Raw genomic sequence first — 20,714 nt, forward strand, 5'->3', positions numbered from 1 at the left:
GGGTCATTGGAAGTCTGATGTATCTGATGAGTTGTACTAGGCCTGATATTGCATACTCGGTTAGTAGACTCAGTAGATATACGAGTAATCCGAGTAGGGACCATTGGAAGGCAATTGTTAGGGTACTCAAATACCTTAGATACACTTGAGATTACGGGCTGCATTATACTAGATATCCAGCTGTCCTAGAGGGGTACAGTGATGCAAACTGGATATTTGATATAACGGATTCGAAATCCACTAGTGGATATGTGTTCACACTAGCCAGTGCAGCAGTTTCATGGAAGTCCTCGAAACAAACTGTTATCGCTAGGTCTACAATGGAATCTGAGTTTATTGCTTTGGATAAATGTGGAGAAGAAGCTGAATGGCTGCGCCATTTTCTAGAGGACATTTCTAAATGGGAAAAACCTGTGCCACCAATTTCTATCCACTGTGACAGTCAAACGGCAATTGGAAGGGCACAGAGTAATATCTATAATGGTAAGTCTAGACATATACGTCGTAGACACAACACCATTAGACAACTGATCTCAACTGGAATTATCTCTATTGACTACGTGCGGTCAAAGGATAATATAGCGGATCCGCTAACCAAAGGGTTAAGTAAAGAGCAGTTTGAGAAGTTGTCAAAGGGAATTGGTCTAAATTCCATTAGAGGAAAGGTTTTATAGCGGACACCCAACCTAGCTGATTGGAGATCCCAAGATCTAAGTTCAATGGGACAACCAAGTTATAGAACTGAATTAAATCACTGTGGGGGAAAAAAAATCCTAGACCATTCCTTGATGAAACAGTGATAAATGGATAAGGCTAGCAATCTAAAATTGCTTTAATGATATGTGAAATCACCTATGTGAGAGAGAAGTGGGGCCGCTTTAGAGGAAAATTTCTATGGACTTAATTCTTCAGAAACTCTCGCAGAACCAGGATGGTGTTCCATGGCAAAAATGGACACAACTATGAGAACCGAAGGAAGTTAGTTGACTCCTGTGTGAGGTGTGTGATATCTTTACACAAAACAGCGGAACAATTCAAGGATTTCGTGTCTATTGGACTGCTAGTAAAGTACATGCATTTTCACTGTCAGCACCCCATTTTGGCTCACTGATTTAAATTACATCATTAGCAATGATCCGAGCCATGACTTGAGCAGAATACAGAAAAACGGCTCAACAGAGCAGGAAATCACTATTCATCTTCGAGTCGGCAAAATCAAGCAGATGACATGTACACACGACAGAAGGACTCCAGGGGTCACCAAAGGGCAACAGAGTGACTAGAGAGCTCAACAACGTCCAAAACCGGCATTTCCAGCATACCACGTGGACATCCCTATTTTCTGATAGTTCGCTCGTCCATCGGAAGATAGCCAATATTGGACTTCAAAAATCCACATCGATCCCAAACAGATGAAAAGTGCATTCAAACGCATTTCACAAATCATCTGCTCTATACAGAGCAACTTTCTGTATACATACAACTTTTCAGTGGAAGTCCAAAAATGCCGGTTTCTTAGAGAAAAGTTAATTGCTAACATCAGACGCGGCCATGCCCCTCCAGCATACAGAGCACAAGCAGTGCTTCAGATTGTCTTTTGGAAGCCATACATATACTCAGAATGACTTCCGAACGACAAAACAGAGATAACCTTCTTCGGAAGAGCATAGCCGGAGACTGGTATGACAGAATTACGGCAAATGAAGTTCATACTGCATTGCCCTGGAAACTCTAGCGGACATTCACAATTGGGCAAAACAGACGGCAAAACCCTTTTCAGTTTCCCGAGTAACCTCCGAAGAACATAAATGGCCATTTTCAATGGAAATGCATATCCGGAGGTCCTTCTGACGGAAACTTGACGCCGGACGCCTACCCTACACCATGCTAGCCTTCTCAAGGCTCAACGTGGAATTGTCGGAATAAATCACACGACTCATCTAGACCTCCCGAGCAGTGCTTTAGAGGTCTCAAATACACTTTTCAAGTCCTTGGAGGTCTGATCTCGACAAACAGAGATTACAGTAATCTCCGGAGTGCCCAAGCAACTCAGAAATCATTCTGAGAAATCTAGTTTCGGCCTCCTAGGACGTCTCCGGCCCCACGTTAGCATTACCAGCTTAAGGGACAATTGTTCACGTTGTCTGACAATTTATCTCAAAATGACCAATGTGAGACGTCTCCGGCCCCACAACTTCGCTCCAATCGCCCAAAATGAGCAAAACCGGCTTTCGAGCCCAAAAATCACACGGGCATTCCCTTGGGAAAAATAGATGATTTCGGGCTCGTTTGAACCGTTCTCGCGCGCACAATGACAATTCGACGTTCGTTTTAGTAACGAGCCTCGAACGCGCGATCAATCGAAAACCCGAACTTTGGGCCGAACTTACCTCACGACCCGTGGGACCCACGGCCAACTCATTGCCGCCTCACCCATGCCCATTGCCGTCTATGTCCCTTGGCTTCTTCCTTCAAGGCAACTTGCATTTGTCTTCCACTTTAAAATATCTAAGTGTTTGAAGACAACACTCCAAACTCATCAATGCTCTTATCTCTTCTCCATTAATGCAATGGATGAGGATTGAGCTTGATATTTCCTTAAGAAATTCGGATTCCACTAATCCATGGCCCTAATTGCACTTTTCTTCACTAATCTTGCATTTAAGCTTTCCTATATATTGTCCAAATGTCATTAACTTAATCAGACACCTTCAAGCACTCTCTCTCTAGCATTTCTCACTCAAACAAATGCTCTCAACCTCCCAAGAACTTCAACAAAATCGCAGCAAGCAAGAACCATCCAAAAACCAAGCAAAACACTCAAGACTTAAGTCGGAATCCATCCCGACTTAAATCCAAACTTCACCAAACTTCATATCCTACATGTTCTCGACCCCCTCTATCCATTTCCGAGCTTGGATTTCAAGTTTGAAGCCTCTAAGTTAGAGAATCAGCTCAGTAGAGAATCAAGCACAGTTTTGGCCCAGCCAGGTCAAAACTTCAAACCCTCCCTGTTTTCTCACCTTTTCGAGTCGGTCTGAACTTTCAAAACCCATAAAACACCTTTGGGGGTTCGTTAGGAGTCGGGAGCCACCGACCTTACTCAAAAATACCATCGGAATCCACCGTTATGAATTCCGACCCGAAAACTGCTCAGTTGGGCCGGCGTTCCTGACTATCTGTTCGGTTTTCTTGTATATCGGGTCGATCCGTGACCCTTTTCGACGAACGACCACTTCTATCACCTCCAGGGGTCAGTTAGGAGTCAGGAGCCGTTGGACTTGCTCAAACAGTCCATCGGAATCCACCGTTATGAATTCCGACCCGAAAACTGCCCAGTCGGGCCAGTTTCCAGACGTGCTCTGTTTTCGGTGATTTTTGCAGGACTGTACAGGTCGACCCGACAACTCTGGGAACAAACGACCGCTACGGTCACCTAGAGGGGTCCCTTGGCTACCCAAGGCCGCCGACCTTGCCTCAAAATTCCATCGGGAGCCTCCGTGGCGACGTCCGACCCGACTTGTGCCAGTCGGGTCTGTCCACCCTTTCAGTCGGGTCTGTTGCTACCATTCGGGTCTGTTCAAGCCAAAACAGCCCAAACCCGACCCACCAACGGTCTAACCCGACTCTTGAAGGTCCCATCCCGCCTCTCAGGACTAGGTATGACCATTCCCGACTTAGAGGAGTTAGGACTTTTATATTATTGTTATGTTTATGGAGTTTTAAGGGGTTTTAAGCATGATTTTAATTCCGAATTTTAATTTTATGCAATTTCCTTATTGCACCATGCATGTTTATCATCGTTTAACTTGCTAGTATGTCGGAAAATATTTAAATCGAAGTCGAGGAAACCATCCCGACCTGGAAAAGCCGAGATCGTTCGGGTTAACCTCTCCATGAGGTAACCGAGAGCATTCTTGACATTTTTGGGTCAAGACCGGATTCCTTTGCCCTGATTTAAATTGTTTCCCGAGTTTTATTGTTTTTCTCACATCCATGAAGTCGGTATTGTTTTATCGATTCTTTAAATAATATGTTTGTGCATGTTTGCATGTTTCAATGTGTTATTTAAATCATGATAATACCAACTTTCGTTTAATCGTGTTATTTAACATGTTTGATGTTTGAGCATGCGAGAAACGATTCAAAACAAGACAGGGAAAACTCGTGAAACCAAATACAAGCCATGAGACCTCTCGGCTTTCTCCAAGGAGAATAGGCTGAGAGTCTCATCGAGTTATTTGGATTCCATGAGGCTTCCTCTTCCCGTTTTAAATCCGTTCTCGGATTTCGTGTAATTTGCAAGTTCAATTACATCGAGAATCTCACATGAAATGTCTTTCCAAACCAAAATATGCATGGATTCGCAATTCGGAGACCCTTTCGGGCCTATTAGGACCAAAGGGTGTTTCGGCCATCGTTGGCCGAATCATCCTCGGTCTTTCTTGACCCGTCTTGGTCGCCGAGTCACGAATCGTTTTCACAATTAATGCATTCGGCACAACCCTTAAGCATTAATTTCACGAACGGGTTAATCGGGGACGCTCACATGATTAAACCCACTTCATACTGATAAAGTTTACACGAATTGGCCATTAACTAATAACTCGCGTCGATGAGTTGTCAAATGACGTTGGTGCCCTTTTCAAACTTATCAATTTCAAAACCCAAAACGCGCAGTCCGATGTAGCATGGACATCTGAAAAGGGCTTCTGTGTCTCAACTTGAATTTTTACCTGATTCCAAGTAACTCAGGTCAAGATACATAAGATCTTTCTAGATCACTTCTGAGCAGATCGACCGGTTCTTTGGCTTTTTTAGGGTTCTTGCACAACCCTGGATGATCTAGGGAATTGGTCGACACCGGCTACAGGCCGAGGTGGCCCGCACTACGATGTTTCCCCTTTTTTGAAAATAATTTTCAAATAAAGGGCAAAATCGTCTTTTCACAATTCAGCGACACTCCTAGGGTTAGCATGATAGAAACACTACAGTACGGGATAAAAACGGGCTACCTGTTCTTGTGCAGGTTCATCTGCATAGCCTTTTCTTATCTAACTGATGAGTTTTTGTCATCCTAATATAAACTCGGGTAACTAGAACGGTTACTTCTGTCACAAAACATGCAAAATCCTGATTAATCATTCACTCGATCTAACCAAATGCTAGACAATGGTTAGGGGAACTCTAGGTTCCAAATCTAGAGTCAAAACACGAGTTTGGTTAATTCAGTGGTATTTCAGTGTCACAATACAGAATAACTGTAAAAGCAATCCACACACACGAGATTTGACTCTCTTTCTCAAGTTCTCAAAACAAAGCCGAATGCTAAAATATTGGCATGTGCTTGTTTGTCTAGGGTAGGATTTGCATGCCAAAATACCCCAGATCAACAATTTGTTAAAACACGTACACTCGATAATAACAAACACCTTGTCTGTTATTTACCTGCTGCTTGTTATCTTTCCGCACCTGTTTACCATGCAGGTCGAGCCTGATCCCTAGGCCGAATAATATTAGGGTTCAACACCCTAATCATCGATCACAGGGTCCAACGCCCTAATCAACAGTCATAGGGTCCAACGCTCTATTCAGTGAGAGAGTGCATTGAATTTCAGTTCTTCGGTCTTTTCCCTGAACTCACGGTGAGTTAGAGCGGACTAATAACCGAATGCGAGTCGACTGGAATTCAGCCATTTGCAATTTGTATTTATTGTTTTCGAGAGCGTTGTAAGGATTTTATTCTGTACGTTCATTCTGTAAGAATTCCAGTCGGTAAGCGAACGGTCCGAGAGTCAAATTAATCGAATCGGTCTAATGCTTGCCCAAAGGAAAATAAATCCAAGAATTCGCGGTTCTGGTTCACGCAGGGATTCAATCTCCATGGTTCGATGAATTGTAACGCAAGATTGTGAACCAACTCCCCGACATACGGGTTTACTTCTCTCTCGGCTTCTCAATCGACATCGTTTAGTTCACCAAATCTCCGGTGTCAAAACGTACGAGCCGAGTGCAACTTAATTCAGGCGGTAAATAATAAAACATGCAAGCCTAGCAAACCAGAGTACCGAAAGGGCGTGCGGGATATAGGCCCGCACGTAACATGAACTCCCGAACACGGATTTTCCGGTTCTGCACAAATCAATGCCTTAACGACAAACTAGGTGTTTCATACCCCTAGACTCGGGTAACTTATCCGCCCTCGACTTACGGGTCGTAAAATGATATGTGGCGACTCCTTCTCTCACGCGTGTCCGTCACGCGTCCCCACGGGAAGGTGGACACTCCCAAGCTGCGCGATCCAAAAGAGCGCATGCGGGCCCCGACAAGAGTCCACATTCGGGTCCGTACATTCACAATGGAAGGTTCAAGAGTGGTGACACCTACCTATCCTATACAGGTTCAACTGGTGAACACTATCTACGAGTCAAAGCAAAACAATTTCCATTCATGTGGGGGATTGTTGGAAATTATGACTAATGGGTGAATGAGAAAATTGTTCACAAACTAATGACTCTTGATTTTCTTAGTAATTACAAGAAATGAATGGATTGCATTCATGAATAATCAAATACCATTAACACATATATTGAATATATGTGAGTTATTCCCCATAAAAGGAGAATAGGAAGAGTCATGGAAGGATGAAACCCGTAGTCTATAAAGGCACATTCATCAAATTAAATCAAGAGAGCCTCCTGCTTTAATTTGCTTCCTGTAGCCGATTGGAAAAGGAAAAGAAAAATCTTCCCTTGGTTGCAATTCCCTAGAAAAGAACAACTTCCTTTTACCGAGATCAAAAGGAAATTGCACAAGTGGTCGCCTACAATTTTCTACGAAGGATTCAACCTCAAAAGTGTTCACGCTTCTCTTCGAGTTCACTGAAGCGTTGCTGTTTGTGCTGTTACTTCGCTTGTTGCCGTTTTACCCTGGGAAACGATTATCCACGTGACCTCAAGCACCCAGGAGGGGACAATTCTGTTTCAAGGGGTTTGTGTCTAATACAGGACTCGGCTCTCTCGTATCTTTCGGTTTCGCCTTTGTTTCGGTTTGAATTTTCAAGTTCTTACACTAGTGAAATTCGGTTAATTTTATAGCATTCTATTTGTCCGAATAGCTATTTGAATTATCGTTCAATTTTTTGTGACTTATTACGGCTAATTATAATTTTGTCTTACACTGTGTAAGTCTATTGTCAACCAGATCCTTGTTAACCTTAGCGTGAAAGACAAAATTGTACCGGATCCTTTAGTTGGAATTGATAAGAGAGTTGAAACCGCATAGGAATACTTGGATGTTCGAGATGAAAATGACATACGGTATTTGGAAATTCATGGAATGAGTGGTTGTGGCAAGACAACTCTTGCCAAAGTTATATTCAATCATCATTCTTCTCGCTTTGGTGCTTGTAGTTTTCTTGCGGATGTTCGGGAATCATCATCAAATCATGGTCTCCAATATCTGCAGAAGACGCTAATATGCAACCTTCAAGCAAGACATTCAAGTGACATTTTAGATATTGATGATGGGATTAAGACTCTGAAAGACATGTAAAAATAAGAACGTTCTCATAGTTCTTGATGATGTGGATAAGAATGAGCAAATTAAGAGCCTAGCTGGGAGTTCTAGTTGGTTTTCCTAAGGAAGTAGGATTATTGTCACTACAAGAGATATTCGCGTGCTAGCAATGAACCACGAAGAACTAATGGATGAAGATACTCCTAAGCACTCAAAAGTTCTGACTATGCAGATGAAAGAAATGGATCTCAAAGATGCTCTTCGACTCTTTAGCATCTATGCTTTTAAGATGGACTATCCTCCTGTGGACAACCTTGATCTTTCCGTTATGGGCCAACTTCCTTTAGCTCTTGAAATCATTGGCTCCCAGCTCTGTGGTAAGCGCAAAGAAGAATGGGAAGATAAATTAAGCGCAATATCTAGAATACCTCATGAGAACATCCAAAAAAAGCAAATGATAAGCTATGAAGCTCTGGACTATCGTACAAAGCAGATATTTCTTGATATTGCTTGTTTGCCTGTTCTCATGGAAAAAGCGTGATTCACATGTGGAGATCTCGTGGTCTTCATCCGGAGGTAGGGATTAAAGATGTAATTTCCATGTCTGTTATAAAAATTGTTAATGAGAACCAATTATGGATGCACGATCATCTTAGAGAATGGGAAAAGAAATTTTTTGTATGGAAAATTTCACGATCTTGGAAAGCGCAGTCATCTTTGGATCCACGAAGAAGCCCTAGACGTAATGAAGAGAAAAGAGGTAATTAAACAAATAATTATATGTACAATTACCTTCTTTTTTTTTGGTGAATATGTAAATTACTTTTAATTTATCTAGTAGTTGCCATTCTGCGGAATCAATTTACATACAATGTGGAGCTTATCTAAGACTAACCTTAAGCAAGTTTTATAAAAGTATTTTCTTATAATTCTTTTTCCCATTCTTCTAATTTGTCCTCCCGAATTATAGTGAGCAAGAAAAACTGAAATGCTGCATCTATCAGATGATAGTCATCTACAGAGTTACACGCTTACTCCGAAGAATTTTAAAAATCTACGAAACCTAAGGTACCTTAGGTTAAGGGGGTTGAATATTGAAGGAGACTTTGAGGATCAATTTTCGAAGTTAAGTTGGCTATGTTGGCATTCTTGTCCTCCTGATTTCAAAGCGACCAATCTACATCTTGAGAAGTTAGCAGTCCTCGAACTCTCGCAGAGCTCAATCAATGAAAATTGGGAAGGATGGAGCCAAATTTGGGTATGTATGTAATATATACTTATATGTAAGTACCCTAGCCGATGCAAATCCACGAACTGTGGGGGCATTTCACAATATAATACAATTCATAAACATTATACATCAAGGCAGCCATTAGATATTGGGCTAGCCATGTTGTCACGATGGCTTCCAACACGACCCCGGACAAGGTCACCTTGATTCTTCAACATGACTGCTGGGGTCTTGCTATATTCCTAAGCTTCACAGAGCAAAAAATAACAAAGAGTTGAAGGGATGCCTCATTATTGAAGTGGGTAATTTTATTTTGAATATAATTCTATATTAAATAAATACTCTAACAAGAGGCCGTAATTAGGCTCATTATAATTGGGACAAAAATAAATTCATTAAGCAAATTAATTTTTATATATAGTACTCATAATACTTCACCTGCTTGTAATTCATCAGTGTGCCTTTTTTTTTTACATTTTATTTTTTATCTTTATTTTATTTTTCATTTTTGCAGGTCGGAGATAACTTTGCAGTTTTAGATCTATCTAAATGTGAAGGATTATTGGCAACACCTGACTTATCCAAGTATTGACTCTCGAGAGATTGAGTCTTCGAGATTGCCACATGTTACGTGAAGTAAACCGTTCCATCGGGAAGCTCACGAGGTTGAAGCACTTGAATCTTAAAGGGTGTACTGGCCTTCAAGTTTTGCCTGGAGAGGTAGGCTCTCTAGAAGCTGTAGATGAGATCTTCTTGAACGGCGGGCACCATAATTTCACCTCGTTGCCAGAATCGATTGGTAATTTGAAATCTTTATTGATCTTTGAAGTAGTTAATGCTTATATTTGCCAACCTCCAGAGAGCATCGGGCGACCAAGAAAAGTAAAACGCCTATCACTGAAATGGTGTCACCGGATCAGCCTACTTCCGGATATGCCTGGAGGCACGAAGTCATTAGTTGAACTGGATTTGTCACATACAGGCATAACCGAGTTACCGAATTCCCTCGGAGACCTAAAGAAGCTTGAGAAACTTTTTCTGGTAGCTTGTAAGATTAAGAAACTTCCAGAATCACTCGGTTGCCTAAGATCTTTAATTAACTTGGACATGTCGTTAAGTGTGCAGCTCATCAAGTTACCAGACTCCATCGGGAATCTGGAGGAGTTGAAAGTGACGAAGATGGACAGTTGCCGGGTTGAAAAGTTACCGAGATCCATTGGAACGATGAAGAAGCTTAAAGAGTCAAATGCTAATTGCAGTGAACTGGAAGGAGAAACTCCAGCTGAAATCGGGATGTTGTCTTGCATGAGAATCTTGGAATTGTCATATACCAAAATATGCCTATTGCCCTCAACAATAAGCCAGCTTCCTTCACTCCAATCACTCAAGTTACGAGAGTGTAATGCACTTGGAGAGCTCCCAAGGCTTCCCACGAGTTAGATCTTGTTTGATTTTTTAGTAAGTATATCATCAGTAAGCACGAATATCCCCGACCTCTCTGGATTAATAACCTGAAAATATTGCTCTTATGCATTGTTGATAATCGGAGAAGATATAGTCAAATAGGAACAACAACTGAGAGCAAACTGAGCCGACCAGAATCTCTAGATCCTAGAAGAATGATGAGGCAAGAGTGGGCAATGAAGAGAAGAATCGACCGGATGATGGATCTGAGAAAATTGGAGATACTGGCACTTTGTATTGACAATGTCACCAGCCTACCAGCAGAGTTCAGCACCCTATCTCAACTGAAAGACCTAGCATTGCTTGGGCTATACTTGAGATGTGTCCCTCAAATTTCCTCCTGTCTGTTACGTCTGAAATTCGTTTCCTTGTATGGGATCATCAAGCTACCACGAATTTCAACCTTGAAGCAATTGAGAGAGTTTGTGTTCTCTCAGTGTTCACTACAAGAAGATGGATTTGAAAGTCTTGGAGTTGGAGAAATCGAGAAACTGGAGCATCTCGAAGCAGTCAATGACTTGACCAAGCTCCACGGGCTTAGCCTGCCAATGAGTTTGAAGGTGTTGTATGTGACTGGTTGCAAGAATGTCAAGAAATTGCCGGATCTTTCACACTTGAAGAAACTAAGAGTGCTGTGCATTAAAGACTGCAAGGAGCTCACGGAGATTCCCGACCTTGCAGAGCTAGAACCATCTCCAAAAGTATCAATCAGCTCGTGTGACTCGTTGAGGATCATGCCAAGAACCAGTAATGGGATTGAAGATTAAAAGCCGTTGTCACTCATCAATGGACACCGCTTCCCTGTTTGTTGGTGAGTTTCAACTCTGTTTACATAGCTCGCTTGCTAGCTAGTTATATGATCAGACATTTCCCTAGCTTGATCGGTTTAGTAGGTTCTAAAACTATCCCATGATTTAAAATTTTTTCTCAAATTTATCATAAGGTTTAAATTCTTTTTTCATATTTATCCCATGATTTTAATTTTTTTCTCAAATTTATCCCAGGTAAAAGAATCACAGTGACAAAACCGTTAAATGTTGATGGAGATATAACAGTGGGATAAATTTGAAGAAAAATATAAACCATAAAATATATTTGATATTTTTTAAAATATAGAATAGATTTGAAAAATAATATTAAATCATGGAATATATGGAATAAAAACATACGATAAGCAATGGCTTAAAAAACCGAGAATCCCCATGACTTTGATAAGTCCGTCATATTCATTCTTTAGTTCTGTCAGGTGATAAACCTGCAGATGCCATAAAATAATATATATGATAGTGCCCCTGCGACCGCATGCCGCTCGCGTAGCTTTTCTTCTGCTACAAGTTTTATTAGTCAGCAAGCAAAGGTGAATTCTTCAATCCTAGAGTGTTGTTCAACTATGTTTTGCTAATTTAGATTGGCTTCCGAAAGAAAAGGCAGTGAATTTGGGTTCTATTCTACATAGTTTCTTGCGCTTCTTAAGGGAAGAATAGGAACTGCATCGATATCTCGTTCTGTGTTCTTCATGTACAGCTTGCCTTTTTGTACTGTGAATTTTGCAAGTCCATCGTTAAAGAGGTCCTAGGTAGCTTGAAGGCAAAACAAACAAATTGCGACAGACCAACAATTTGTTGGAATGAATGTAAAGTCAGAAGCTCTGACGAAATCTGTGGAGTCGGTGGCACTGATAAAACAACGATGGCCAAAGTTGTTTTTAAACAAAATGTTAGTTCAGCAGTTAATTTCTATAAAGAGAAAAATACAAATTCGCACTTGTTATTTATCTATATTATTACTGGAGATTTTATAGCGATTGGCTAGTAAAAATAACCATCACAGTATTATTTTTTTCCTAACCGTTAGATCTCCTTACGTAATATGATTTTGGTATACGTGTCATAGATTTTTTTACTTTTAGATTCACCATTCATAGTTTGACTATTGATATTTTCGACCACATATTTTTTTGTTAATGCTCGGTGTCACCCGTGAATGAGCCAATCCGTTTCAATACTAAACCAATTCGAAATGCACTAATTCAATTAAATAACAATAATTTAATTACTTAAAAATAATAAATAAACACAAAAAAGAACTAAAAACCATCTTATGTTCATACTCTATCAAGTTAATAAGAACCAAATCTCTCAAATTAAAAAAAAAATTCAATCTCCTCAAATTTCTAAAATTGAAAAAAAAAATTAATCCCATCCATGCTCTGCACCGCCCCTTGATCGCCCGCCTACCCTGGCTGTCGCCAGCCCGACTCCTCCCCTTCGTTCCCCTTCCCTCCCGGCCTCATAGGTCGGTAAAGTCTACCGACTCTATTGTTTCATCTGAAATTCAGATGAAGCGATGTATTGACTGCTCAGACTGAAGAAAATTATCGAGACGGTGAGGACAAAACAAGATGATAACTGAGCAACCGCAACAAAGGTAGAGTTGAAATTAATGAACAGGAACACATCGAGAAAGGATTAAGCCTGTGAACATCATTGAGAAAAAACGAAAAAAAAAAAACCACTTTCCAGATTCGACTTTATGAAGAACAGGGTCTTTTCTCATGGAGTCACTTGACTGCTTTCCTCGGTAGACTTTACCGAACTGTGAGGCCGGGAAGGAAGAGGGAGGAAGGGGAGGAGTTCGGCTTGGAACGCGCAGGCACAAACTCTGGGTGAGCAGGTAATTGAGGAGCGACACCAAGCGTCGACAAGATGACGAGATTGAATTTTTCTTTCAATTTTAGGGATTTGACAAGATTAAATTTTTTCTTTCAATTTGGGGGTTTAGTTCTTGTTTTATTGAAAGTGTACGTACAAATATAATAAGGTTTTTAGTATTTGTTTATTATTTTTTAAGTAATTAAATTATTTTTATTTGATTGATGCATTTCGATCGGTTTAATAGCAAAGCAGATCCAGTTTGTTGAGGGGCGAGATTAAGCATCAACGAGAAAATACGCGATCAAACATATCGATAGTCAAATTATGAAGAATGAATTTTAAAATAAAAAGATCTAAAAAACGTGTACAATCAGAATCTTACGTATGATTATCTAATGATTATAAAAAAAATAATCGTGATAGTTATTTTCACTCTAAATTATAATAGCATCATCCGTACTATTACAAACCCAAAAGCAAAACTTTCCTCTGACTTTCACTTTCTGAAAAGCCACTTAAAAATATAAAACTAATTAATAATAACCACATAATTAAGAAACAACCCATTTTCCTCCATTCTCTCTCCCATTCCCTCTCTCCGACTCTCCCCCACTTCTCTCCTCTCCCTCTCCTCATGTATCCTAACATTCATTCATCCATTTCAATTTCTTTTTGCCCATTTTTAAAATTTTATATTTTAATGTAATATAATAAAGTTTTAAAAAAAATTAACACGATCTAGATCTCCTTCAAATTTGCTAAGTCAATGTTGATCATTATTTAAAAATAATTTTTTATTTTTTCATTATTTATTTATCATTCCCGTGCATAGTATAGGCAATCCTCTAGTCAATATATCAATATATAAGCGCGGAAGAGGAGAATCATGGAAGCTCTACCTAAGAATGCTCTGGTGAAATATCGTTGGTTGCTCGGATTAAACTATTCGGAGACCTTCAGCTTGTGGTAAGAGGACTGTCGCTCAATTTTCCAGAAGTTCCAGAAAGTCTTGTGTGGAATCTACGTTGCTAGTGAAGAATTTTTACAGCCCCTGCTGCTGCTTCGCAGAGCTATTCCGATTCCTCCAAGCTCCTACTATTGCCTCGCAGAGATCCTTCCGTTGCTATTGAAGACTTGACAGAAGTTCTGCAGTTATCTTTCTTTGTCGAACACATCATACTGATGTTTCCATTGAAGAATTTCTACAGGTCCTGCCGTTTCTTCGCGGAGCACCTCCCCTTGCTAAAGCTCTCACGGATCTGGAAATTGAATCTTTCAGAAAGCATGAACACGATGTAGGCCGGTTCGGGTAAGGATCTGTTGTGGTATAATTCAAGATGTGGAGAAAATAAGAAAATTTGAGGGGTGAAAATTGAGAAAGGAGATTGAAGAATGAAGTGTGGACATGGCATTTTCAGGAAACTAATTCCCCGCAAAACTATAGTGCGGCTTCAACGGAATTACCCAACCCCGGGATACAATGCCCACAAGGAGAAATCGTGGCTACAAACACGACACTCCTTCACTAAAATCCAACCCGAGATAAAATAATATATGAACTTAAAATAGAATTCTTGCTCTCAAAAAATACACACAATCAGCCCTACACTATGTATGCATATATACATAGCATTGCAAGACTTCAAGATTCTAATAAGACAAATTAATAGACTTCAACGGTAAAAGAAAACTAATTGCCTTTTAATTTCCTTGAACGGGGCGAGAATATTTGAAACCGCTAAGTCAATTGACCATGCAATTATTTGGATGATCAATGGTCAAACAATTAAATAGTTAACAAATTAAATTGATCAAATCAAACAATTAAAAAACATCTGACCAATTATTATTATTATTATTATTATTATTATTAATAGTAGTAGTAGTAAATATGATTATTATACAACAATCTCCCACTTATTTACTAATAATAATATCACATAAACTAATATAATATAAAGAAAATAAAATAGTCGGTTATTGTACAGTGCATAGACTGATAGTGGCCTAGGGCTTGAACCGCGGATTAGAACATAAATTTAAGGAATTTAGTTGACACTATACATAGGTTCTAGATCACTATAGGCAACGCCAATTTAGTACGGCCTTGTGTTATTCCGGTGTAGCAAGTACTCTAGGATTTTACTGGCAAAATCCATAGGAAGCGGCCTCTCACTTCCATACTTGCGTAGGCAGTCTCATTAGGAGTGTCTACAATTGTTTTATCACTCCACTTTAGAAGCTATGAAACTGTTAAGGATAAATGTCCATCCTTTCTCGTTGTGAAAATTTGATGCATTAAACCATATATGAATTTTTGAAAATTACCCCCACTATTTCTCATAATTCATAATGCACCGGAAATGTAAAAACGTATTACATTTCAAGGAGTCTATTCTCTCATATAGTGACATCGATGTAAAGAAGGCACGATTCACTCACATTAATTTTATAATCCGGTAAAATCCCATATCTCTGGTGGTTTTCAATTATTCTCAATTATCACACATAGTTTCTTTACGTACCTCCTTATTGTGTATTTACTCCGTATGCACCTCGTGACATGAAAATATTATTAGCATCTCGTTGAGACTCCTCGTCACTATAATATATTTGACCTCCAGAATAATTACTCGTACGGTCACATGCATCACATAAATAAGGAGATATTAGTTATGTCAAGATATTAATCGCATATACATATATATACACGCATTTTTTATGAATAAATTCATTCACATAAATTTATATATTATAATTGCATGTTATAGAAACTCACCTCATAAACTCGCACATGACAAGTATATAATTTTATGTGAATGAATTTATTTATTAAATATAAAATCATGTGTCATGCTTCAAGACACAAATAAAAATCAAAAAATACTTTCTCCTCCACATCTCAAAGCCTAACTCTAAAATCCAAATAAGTGAAATTATAAACTAATAACCATTTACCGTGCAAAGGTCAAAGACATATTTCTCATGGGAACGTTAAAAAATTAACATCCACAAATCTAATTTATTTTGAAACTTCCATCGGCATTCTTGAATGGTTATAAAAGAGATAAATATTTCCTTTTATAAATACATTCATGGGAGAACATAATCCTTTATTGTCAATTAATCAATTGTAATTTGTTAAAACATACTAAAACTCGTTCTATCAATTTACGCAGTAGATCCACCAAGTAAATTATGGATCTACTTCCATTTCAGGACTAATCAATATGGTCAATGGCATTAATATATTTTCCTATTCATCGATTTCTATATATTCATTCATAATCAATTCATGAATTTAATACACTATATCTCACAGTTACCATATCTCAAAATTACCTATAAGATTCCAAAATTATAAGTTTTTTTAAATGATTACAATTAATTAATAACCAAATTATTATCCAATATAATTAAGAAAATATTCGCAAATTAAAAGAGTCAAATGATCAGCTTGACCAAATCACACAATCAAGTACATTGAGAAATTAAACACTCTGTAATGCTAAATAGATTCATGTCATCAACAATAAAAAAAAATAATATATATATATATGCGCATTTAATTATTCATACTAAGAGCATACATTTTTTTAATTATTCATGCTAAGGGCGTCCATGTTATCCTTCGCATATCTTTTCCCAATGAATGACCCTTTTTTGGAAATAATCACCTTTTGGGAATCAAATACAACCTTAAGCCCATGATCATCAAGTTCTTAACTAAAGCAAGACTTTTTCCAAGCCCCGGAATATGATACACCTCTCAAAGTAAGTACTTTCCCAAAGAAAAAAAGAAATTCGAACAGTCCCAATTTCCATTGTGCAGACCTCAAATTTCATCTCGTTAGGGCCTGCATGCGTGTGCTCTGATCACACGGCTTGGAAGTATCCACCTATCCGAGGGGCACGTGATGGACATGCGTGAGAAGGAGTTGACATTACTTGTTTACGATCCGGAAGTCGATGGCCGGTGAATTGCCCGGGTCTAAGGGTAAATGACGCACCTAGTTAGCTAAGGAATATGGTCTTGTGGAACCGGAAATTCCAGATTTGGGGGTTCTATTACGTTTAGGCCTATAGCCCGCACGCCCGACTGACTCACGTTCGGCCAATATTTCGTTCGCACTCACCGTGAGTTTTGAAAAGACCGAAATCAAAATTAATGTGACGCAGGCTCATGAGAGCTGGGGGTTTGGTCCAACCAAACCAACGGATCCCAAGAGGGACAAATGGTCCTCAAGATAGCTGTGGGACCAATCGAACTCCCGGGTGATTGTCTAACATTATTTCATGCATCTCGACCTGAGTCATCCTCCGCTTGTACTCTACTAGGGTCGAAACGGTGAATCGAGACTAGACTCAATACCATGCTCGGGTCGCGCGCACTCAATATGTGGGGGTGTTGGACCCCGTGACCAATGGTTAGGGCGTTGGACCCCGTGTGAACCGTATCCTATGGGTTCGGGCTTGAACTGTCATGAAACAGACAAAAACAAATAAAAATAGATAAAAACATATAGAAATAGATAAAAACAGATGAAAACAGATAAAAGCATATGAACACAGACAAGTTGTGTGTTGATTGTCGTGTTTACATGATTATCAAATTATGAACTTGGGTTGCTTAACAATTGTGTTTTTACCCTAAACAGATAAAAACAGAGCAATTATGTGTTGTGATAATTAGCCATAGGTCGCCCTCAAAGGGCATGTAGCATTCGGCTTTACATAAAAAGGACTTGACAAACATGATGTATGTTGTTAAGCCACGGGTGCGTGGGTTTTTTTAAAATTTAACTGTTTTGTAACACTGACAAATTAACAAATTATGACAGAAGTGTGTTTTACTAGAAACCTAAAACCTAGGCTACGTTTGGTTCACTAGAATAAAATAAACAGGGACTAGAATAGAAAGGGTATATAATAGATAGGGAATAAAATATAAATTCTGATGAAATTTTTTTGTTTGGTTGAAGAGAATAGCAAAACTGAGAATTATAATTCTAATGTATGGTTGGCTTGAATAAGGAATGGAAATAACAAAAATAGGATGAAAAGACAAAAAATGCCCTTCATGCTAAATCTAAAAGATTTTATGAGATAAATAAATAACTTTTGTAGCAATTTTTATAATTAATAAAAAATTAACATTTTAAATAATTTAAAAGTAAATAATTTTCAAAAATTAATTATTTTAATTAGAAATAGTATATTTATTAATATTTAAATATTTATTAATAATGAATTAATAAAATTATTTTTTAATTGTAATTATTAGAAATAACTATTTAGCAATGTGGGCCCATAACTATTTTGTGAAGACTCCTTTTCAAATTACACAAGAAATTCTCGTAGTCCGTACTGCGTCACCCCTACTATTCGTCTTGAACATTACGAAAATCCAATGAAATGAATAATAGTTGCACACGGGTGACTTTGATAGGAAGGAGAAATGCGGAGTATACTACGTAACAGTTATTATTCATACCAAATGAAACAGCACAGTTGGCAGGGTAATGTAATGAATTACAGTGCTATACATTTCAGGCTCCATACTAATTTACAGAGGAACTCATCCGAGCACCAAGGGAAAAGAACTTGCAGGATTCTGGCTCTCAAGGGGCTTTCCGCACAGCAGCTATCTTGTTCGGCTCTCTTGATCCACTAATGGAGTTTCAATTTCCTCTATCCACTTCAACCGTAAAAAATTCGATTTGCGGAAGCTTCAGAGGATCAACTAGATGCCTGCATTTCAAGGTTCAGAGGTAAATATCTCAAGTCAGATCCAACATTATGGTTCTGCTAAGCAAACATCAGATCATAATAAAACTTCTCGAGAATTGACAACATTAAAAATCTGGGGGACTAAGCAAAGGAAGAGCTCATGAGAAGCTACTTTTCACCGATGCACTCTTCCAACTGACTGATTCTGGAAAATAAAAGCCGAAGTTGCAGGTTCACTGACAATAGAAATGGCAAGATACTTGTTAGAGAAAATGAAAGGCGAGCAGATACCATAGAAGTCCCGTATTGTTGCTTTCCTTGCGTTAGCGCGAAGGCTCAATCTCCCATCTGGGTAAACCTGTAACCGAAATTGGAAAGTTCACATAAATATGCAGTTACACTTACAGACGACTATGCAGCCCAAGTATTACCTAAATACTCGATCAAACGCGGACCTTGTATATGAGGATGCGGAAGAGGTTCAAGTACCCCGGCAAGAAACAAGCACAAGAACAATCAACCCATCGAAGCAAAAAGAAGAAAAGAGGTGCCCAGTTACTGCAGACCAGTTTCATATGAAGCCGAACTCCGCCCTTTGATTGGAATGGCAGCAGCCCTGCAGAGCAAAGAATCTGACTTATTAGAGAGAGAGAGAGAGAGAGAGAGAGAGAGAGAGAGAGAGAGGGAGGGAGGGGGAGAGAGAGGGAGAGAGAGGGAGCAGCTTGAATAAAACACCAAAACCAGAAAAAAGTAAAGCTCCCTGTATTCAATCTCCGTCGAAACCAAAACCAGAAAACATATCCCAGAAACAGAACCGGAAATGCCCAAAATCATCAAGTAAATCCATCCAATTCCAGAACCAAAAATGCCCCAAAACAAAATTGCACACTCTCATCCTTTATTTTGCAGCAGCTACATGTCAGATTCCCCAAATTAAGCCGAACAATCTTAGAATCAACAGGTATCACTTAGAGCCCAACATAGACCTCAATTAAGTAGTAACATACCAAGCAGAGACAGTCAAACTGGTGATCATAGTGATGTTCCTAGCACAGTTCAAAAAATTAACACAAACCCACCTGACTAAAAGAGGAATTAACGCAACGGTGACAGAGTAAAGTGAAAATCAACTCACAGATGGAGAACATAATCATTAAACAAATTGACAGGAAATAGTAAAGTGAGAGAAACAGCATAAAAGTTCAAAACAAGAACACTGCTTACAGAGAATTAGCATGCTGTATGTCAGCCTCCAATACTTTGACAGAGTCCCGGTACGATGATTGGTTAAAAATCTGGGGGACTAAACAACGGAGGTAGAGAGCTTACCGATCCGAGGAGGGTGTGCTGTCGGGTCTTGAAGATTGAACATGAAGAAATTGTTGGGTCAAAAGAATCTAATCTACTGGGTATGTGCAGAGGGGATAAGGAAGGATGATGGGCTGGACGACCCTCTTCATCTTCATGGATTATTGATGAAGAAGACGACAGGGAAAGCCCGAAATGTCGTGGAGTCGCGGGCTCGAGGTCGAGGGCTCGAGGTAGCGGTCGAAGGCGCGAGGGTCGCGGCTCGAGGGACGTGGTCGAGAGCTCGAGGGTCGCGGGTTCGTCTTAGTCTCTGTCTCTTCCGAGGGTCAAGGACTCGAGGTCACGGTCGAGGGCTCGAGGGTCGCGGCTCGAGGGACGCGGTCCAAGGCTCGGGGGTCGCAGGCTCGAGGGACGCGGTCGAGGGCTCGGGGTTGCGGGTTCGTCATATCTCTATCTCTATCTTGGATCTTCGTCTGCAGGAAGGAGATAAAGCTGGATGGCATGAGATTGTAATTTGTTAAGAAAGTTGAGGGCGTTTTCGGACTTTCAAGTCATTTTCCGGATGGAGATTAGCCGTTCCGAACGTTCGAGGGAGGCACTCGTATTCCTGATGTAAGCCGGATAACTATTCCAATCCAGAATAGCTATTCGGCATTCCCATGAACCAAACGTCGGAATGAGTATTCCGTACATAATAAGTATTTCATTCCTTGCTTAATCCTGCGAACCAAACATGCCCCTAGGGTCCCATTCCTATGTGTTTGATTATGTCTAGTGTGTGATTAGTCCAGTTTCGTGTTTTGTGACAG

At 39.5% G+C, this 20,714-nt stretch overlaps 3 protein-coding genes across 4 annotated transcripts; 2 read left to right on the top strand and 1 right to left on the bottom strand.

Moving 5' to 3' along the window:
* The first annotated feature begins 7,687 nt into the window (after positions 1 to 7,687).
* LOC116204617 (disease resistance protein RML1B-like) lies at positions 7,688 to 8,059 on the top strand. The gene has a single exon (XM_031536795.1). The coding sequence runs from the start codon at positions 7,688 to 7,690 to the stop codon at positions 8,057 to 8,059; it is 372 nt and encodes a 123-aa protein (XP_031392655.1).
* A 1,314-nt stretch (positions 8,060 to 9,373) lies between these two features.
* LOC116204627 (disease resistance protein TAO1-like) lies at positions 9,374 to 10,980 on the top strand. Its single transcript, XM_031536800.1, has 4 exons — positions 9,374 to 9,548; positions 9,732 to 9,790; positions 9,875 to 10,071; positions 10,302 to 10,980. Exons 1-4 carry the CDS (start codon positions 9,374 to 9,376, stop codon positions 10,978 to 10,980), a joined length of 1,110 nt encoding a protein of 369 aa, XP_031392660.1.
* A 7,328-nt stretch (positions 10,981 to 18,308) lies between these two features.
* LOC116194223 (E3 ubiquitin-protein ligase AIRP2-like) lies at positions 18,309 to 20,385 on the bottom strand. 2 transcript variants are annotated; one of them, XM_031522992.1, is made up of 4 exons: positions 19,822 to 20,385; positions 19,053 to 19,213; positions 18,889 to 18,955; positions 18,309 to 18,618 (listed from the first exon to the last, which is right to left on the bottom strand). In XM_031522992.1, the coding sequence occupies exons 1-4, from the start codon at positions 19,832 to 19,834 to the stop codon at positions 18,611 to 18,613; spliced, it is 249 nt and encodes an 82-aa protein (XP_031378852.1). In that variant the 5' UTR covers positions 19,835 to 20,385; the 3' UTR covers positions 18,309 to 18,610. The 2 variants fall into 2 exon arrangements, with proteins under 2 accessions (XP_031378852.1, XP_031378845.1); XM_031522985.1 differs by having other exon boundaries at positions 19,927 to 20,379.
* Between the last annotated feature and the right edge of the window lie 329 nt (positions 20,386 to 20,714).

The sequence above is a fragment of the Punica granatum genome, chromosome 1 (genome assembly GCF_007655135.1).
Source record: "Punica granatum isolate Tunisia-2019 chromosome 1, ASM765513v2, whole genome shotgun sequence".
NCBI classification, from domain to species: Eukaryota; Viridiplantae; Streptophyta; class Magnoliopsida; order Myrtales; family Lythraceae; genus Punica; species Punica granatum.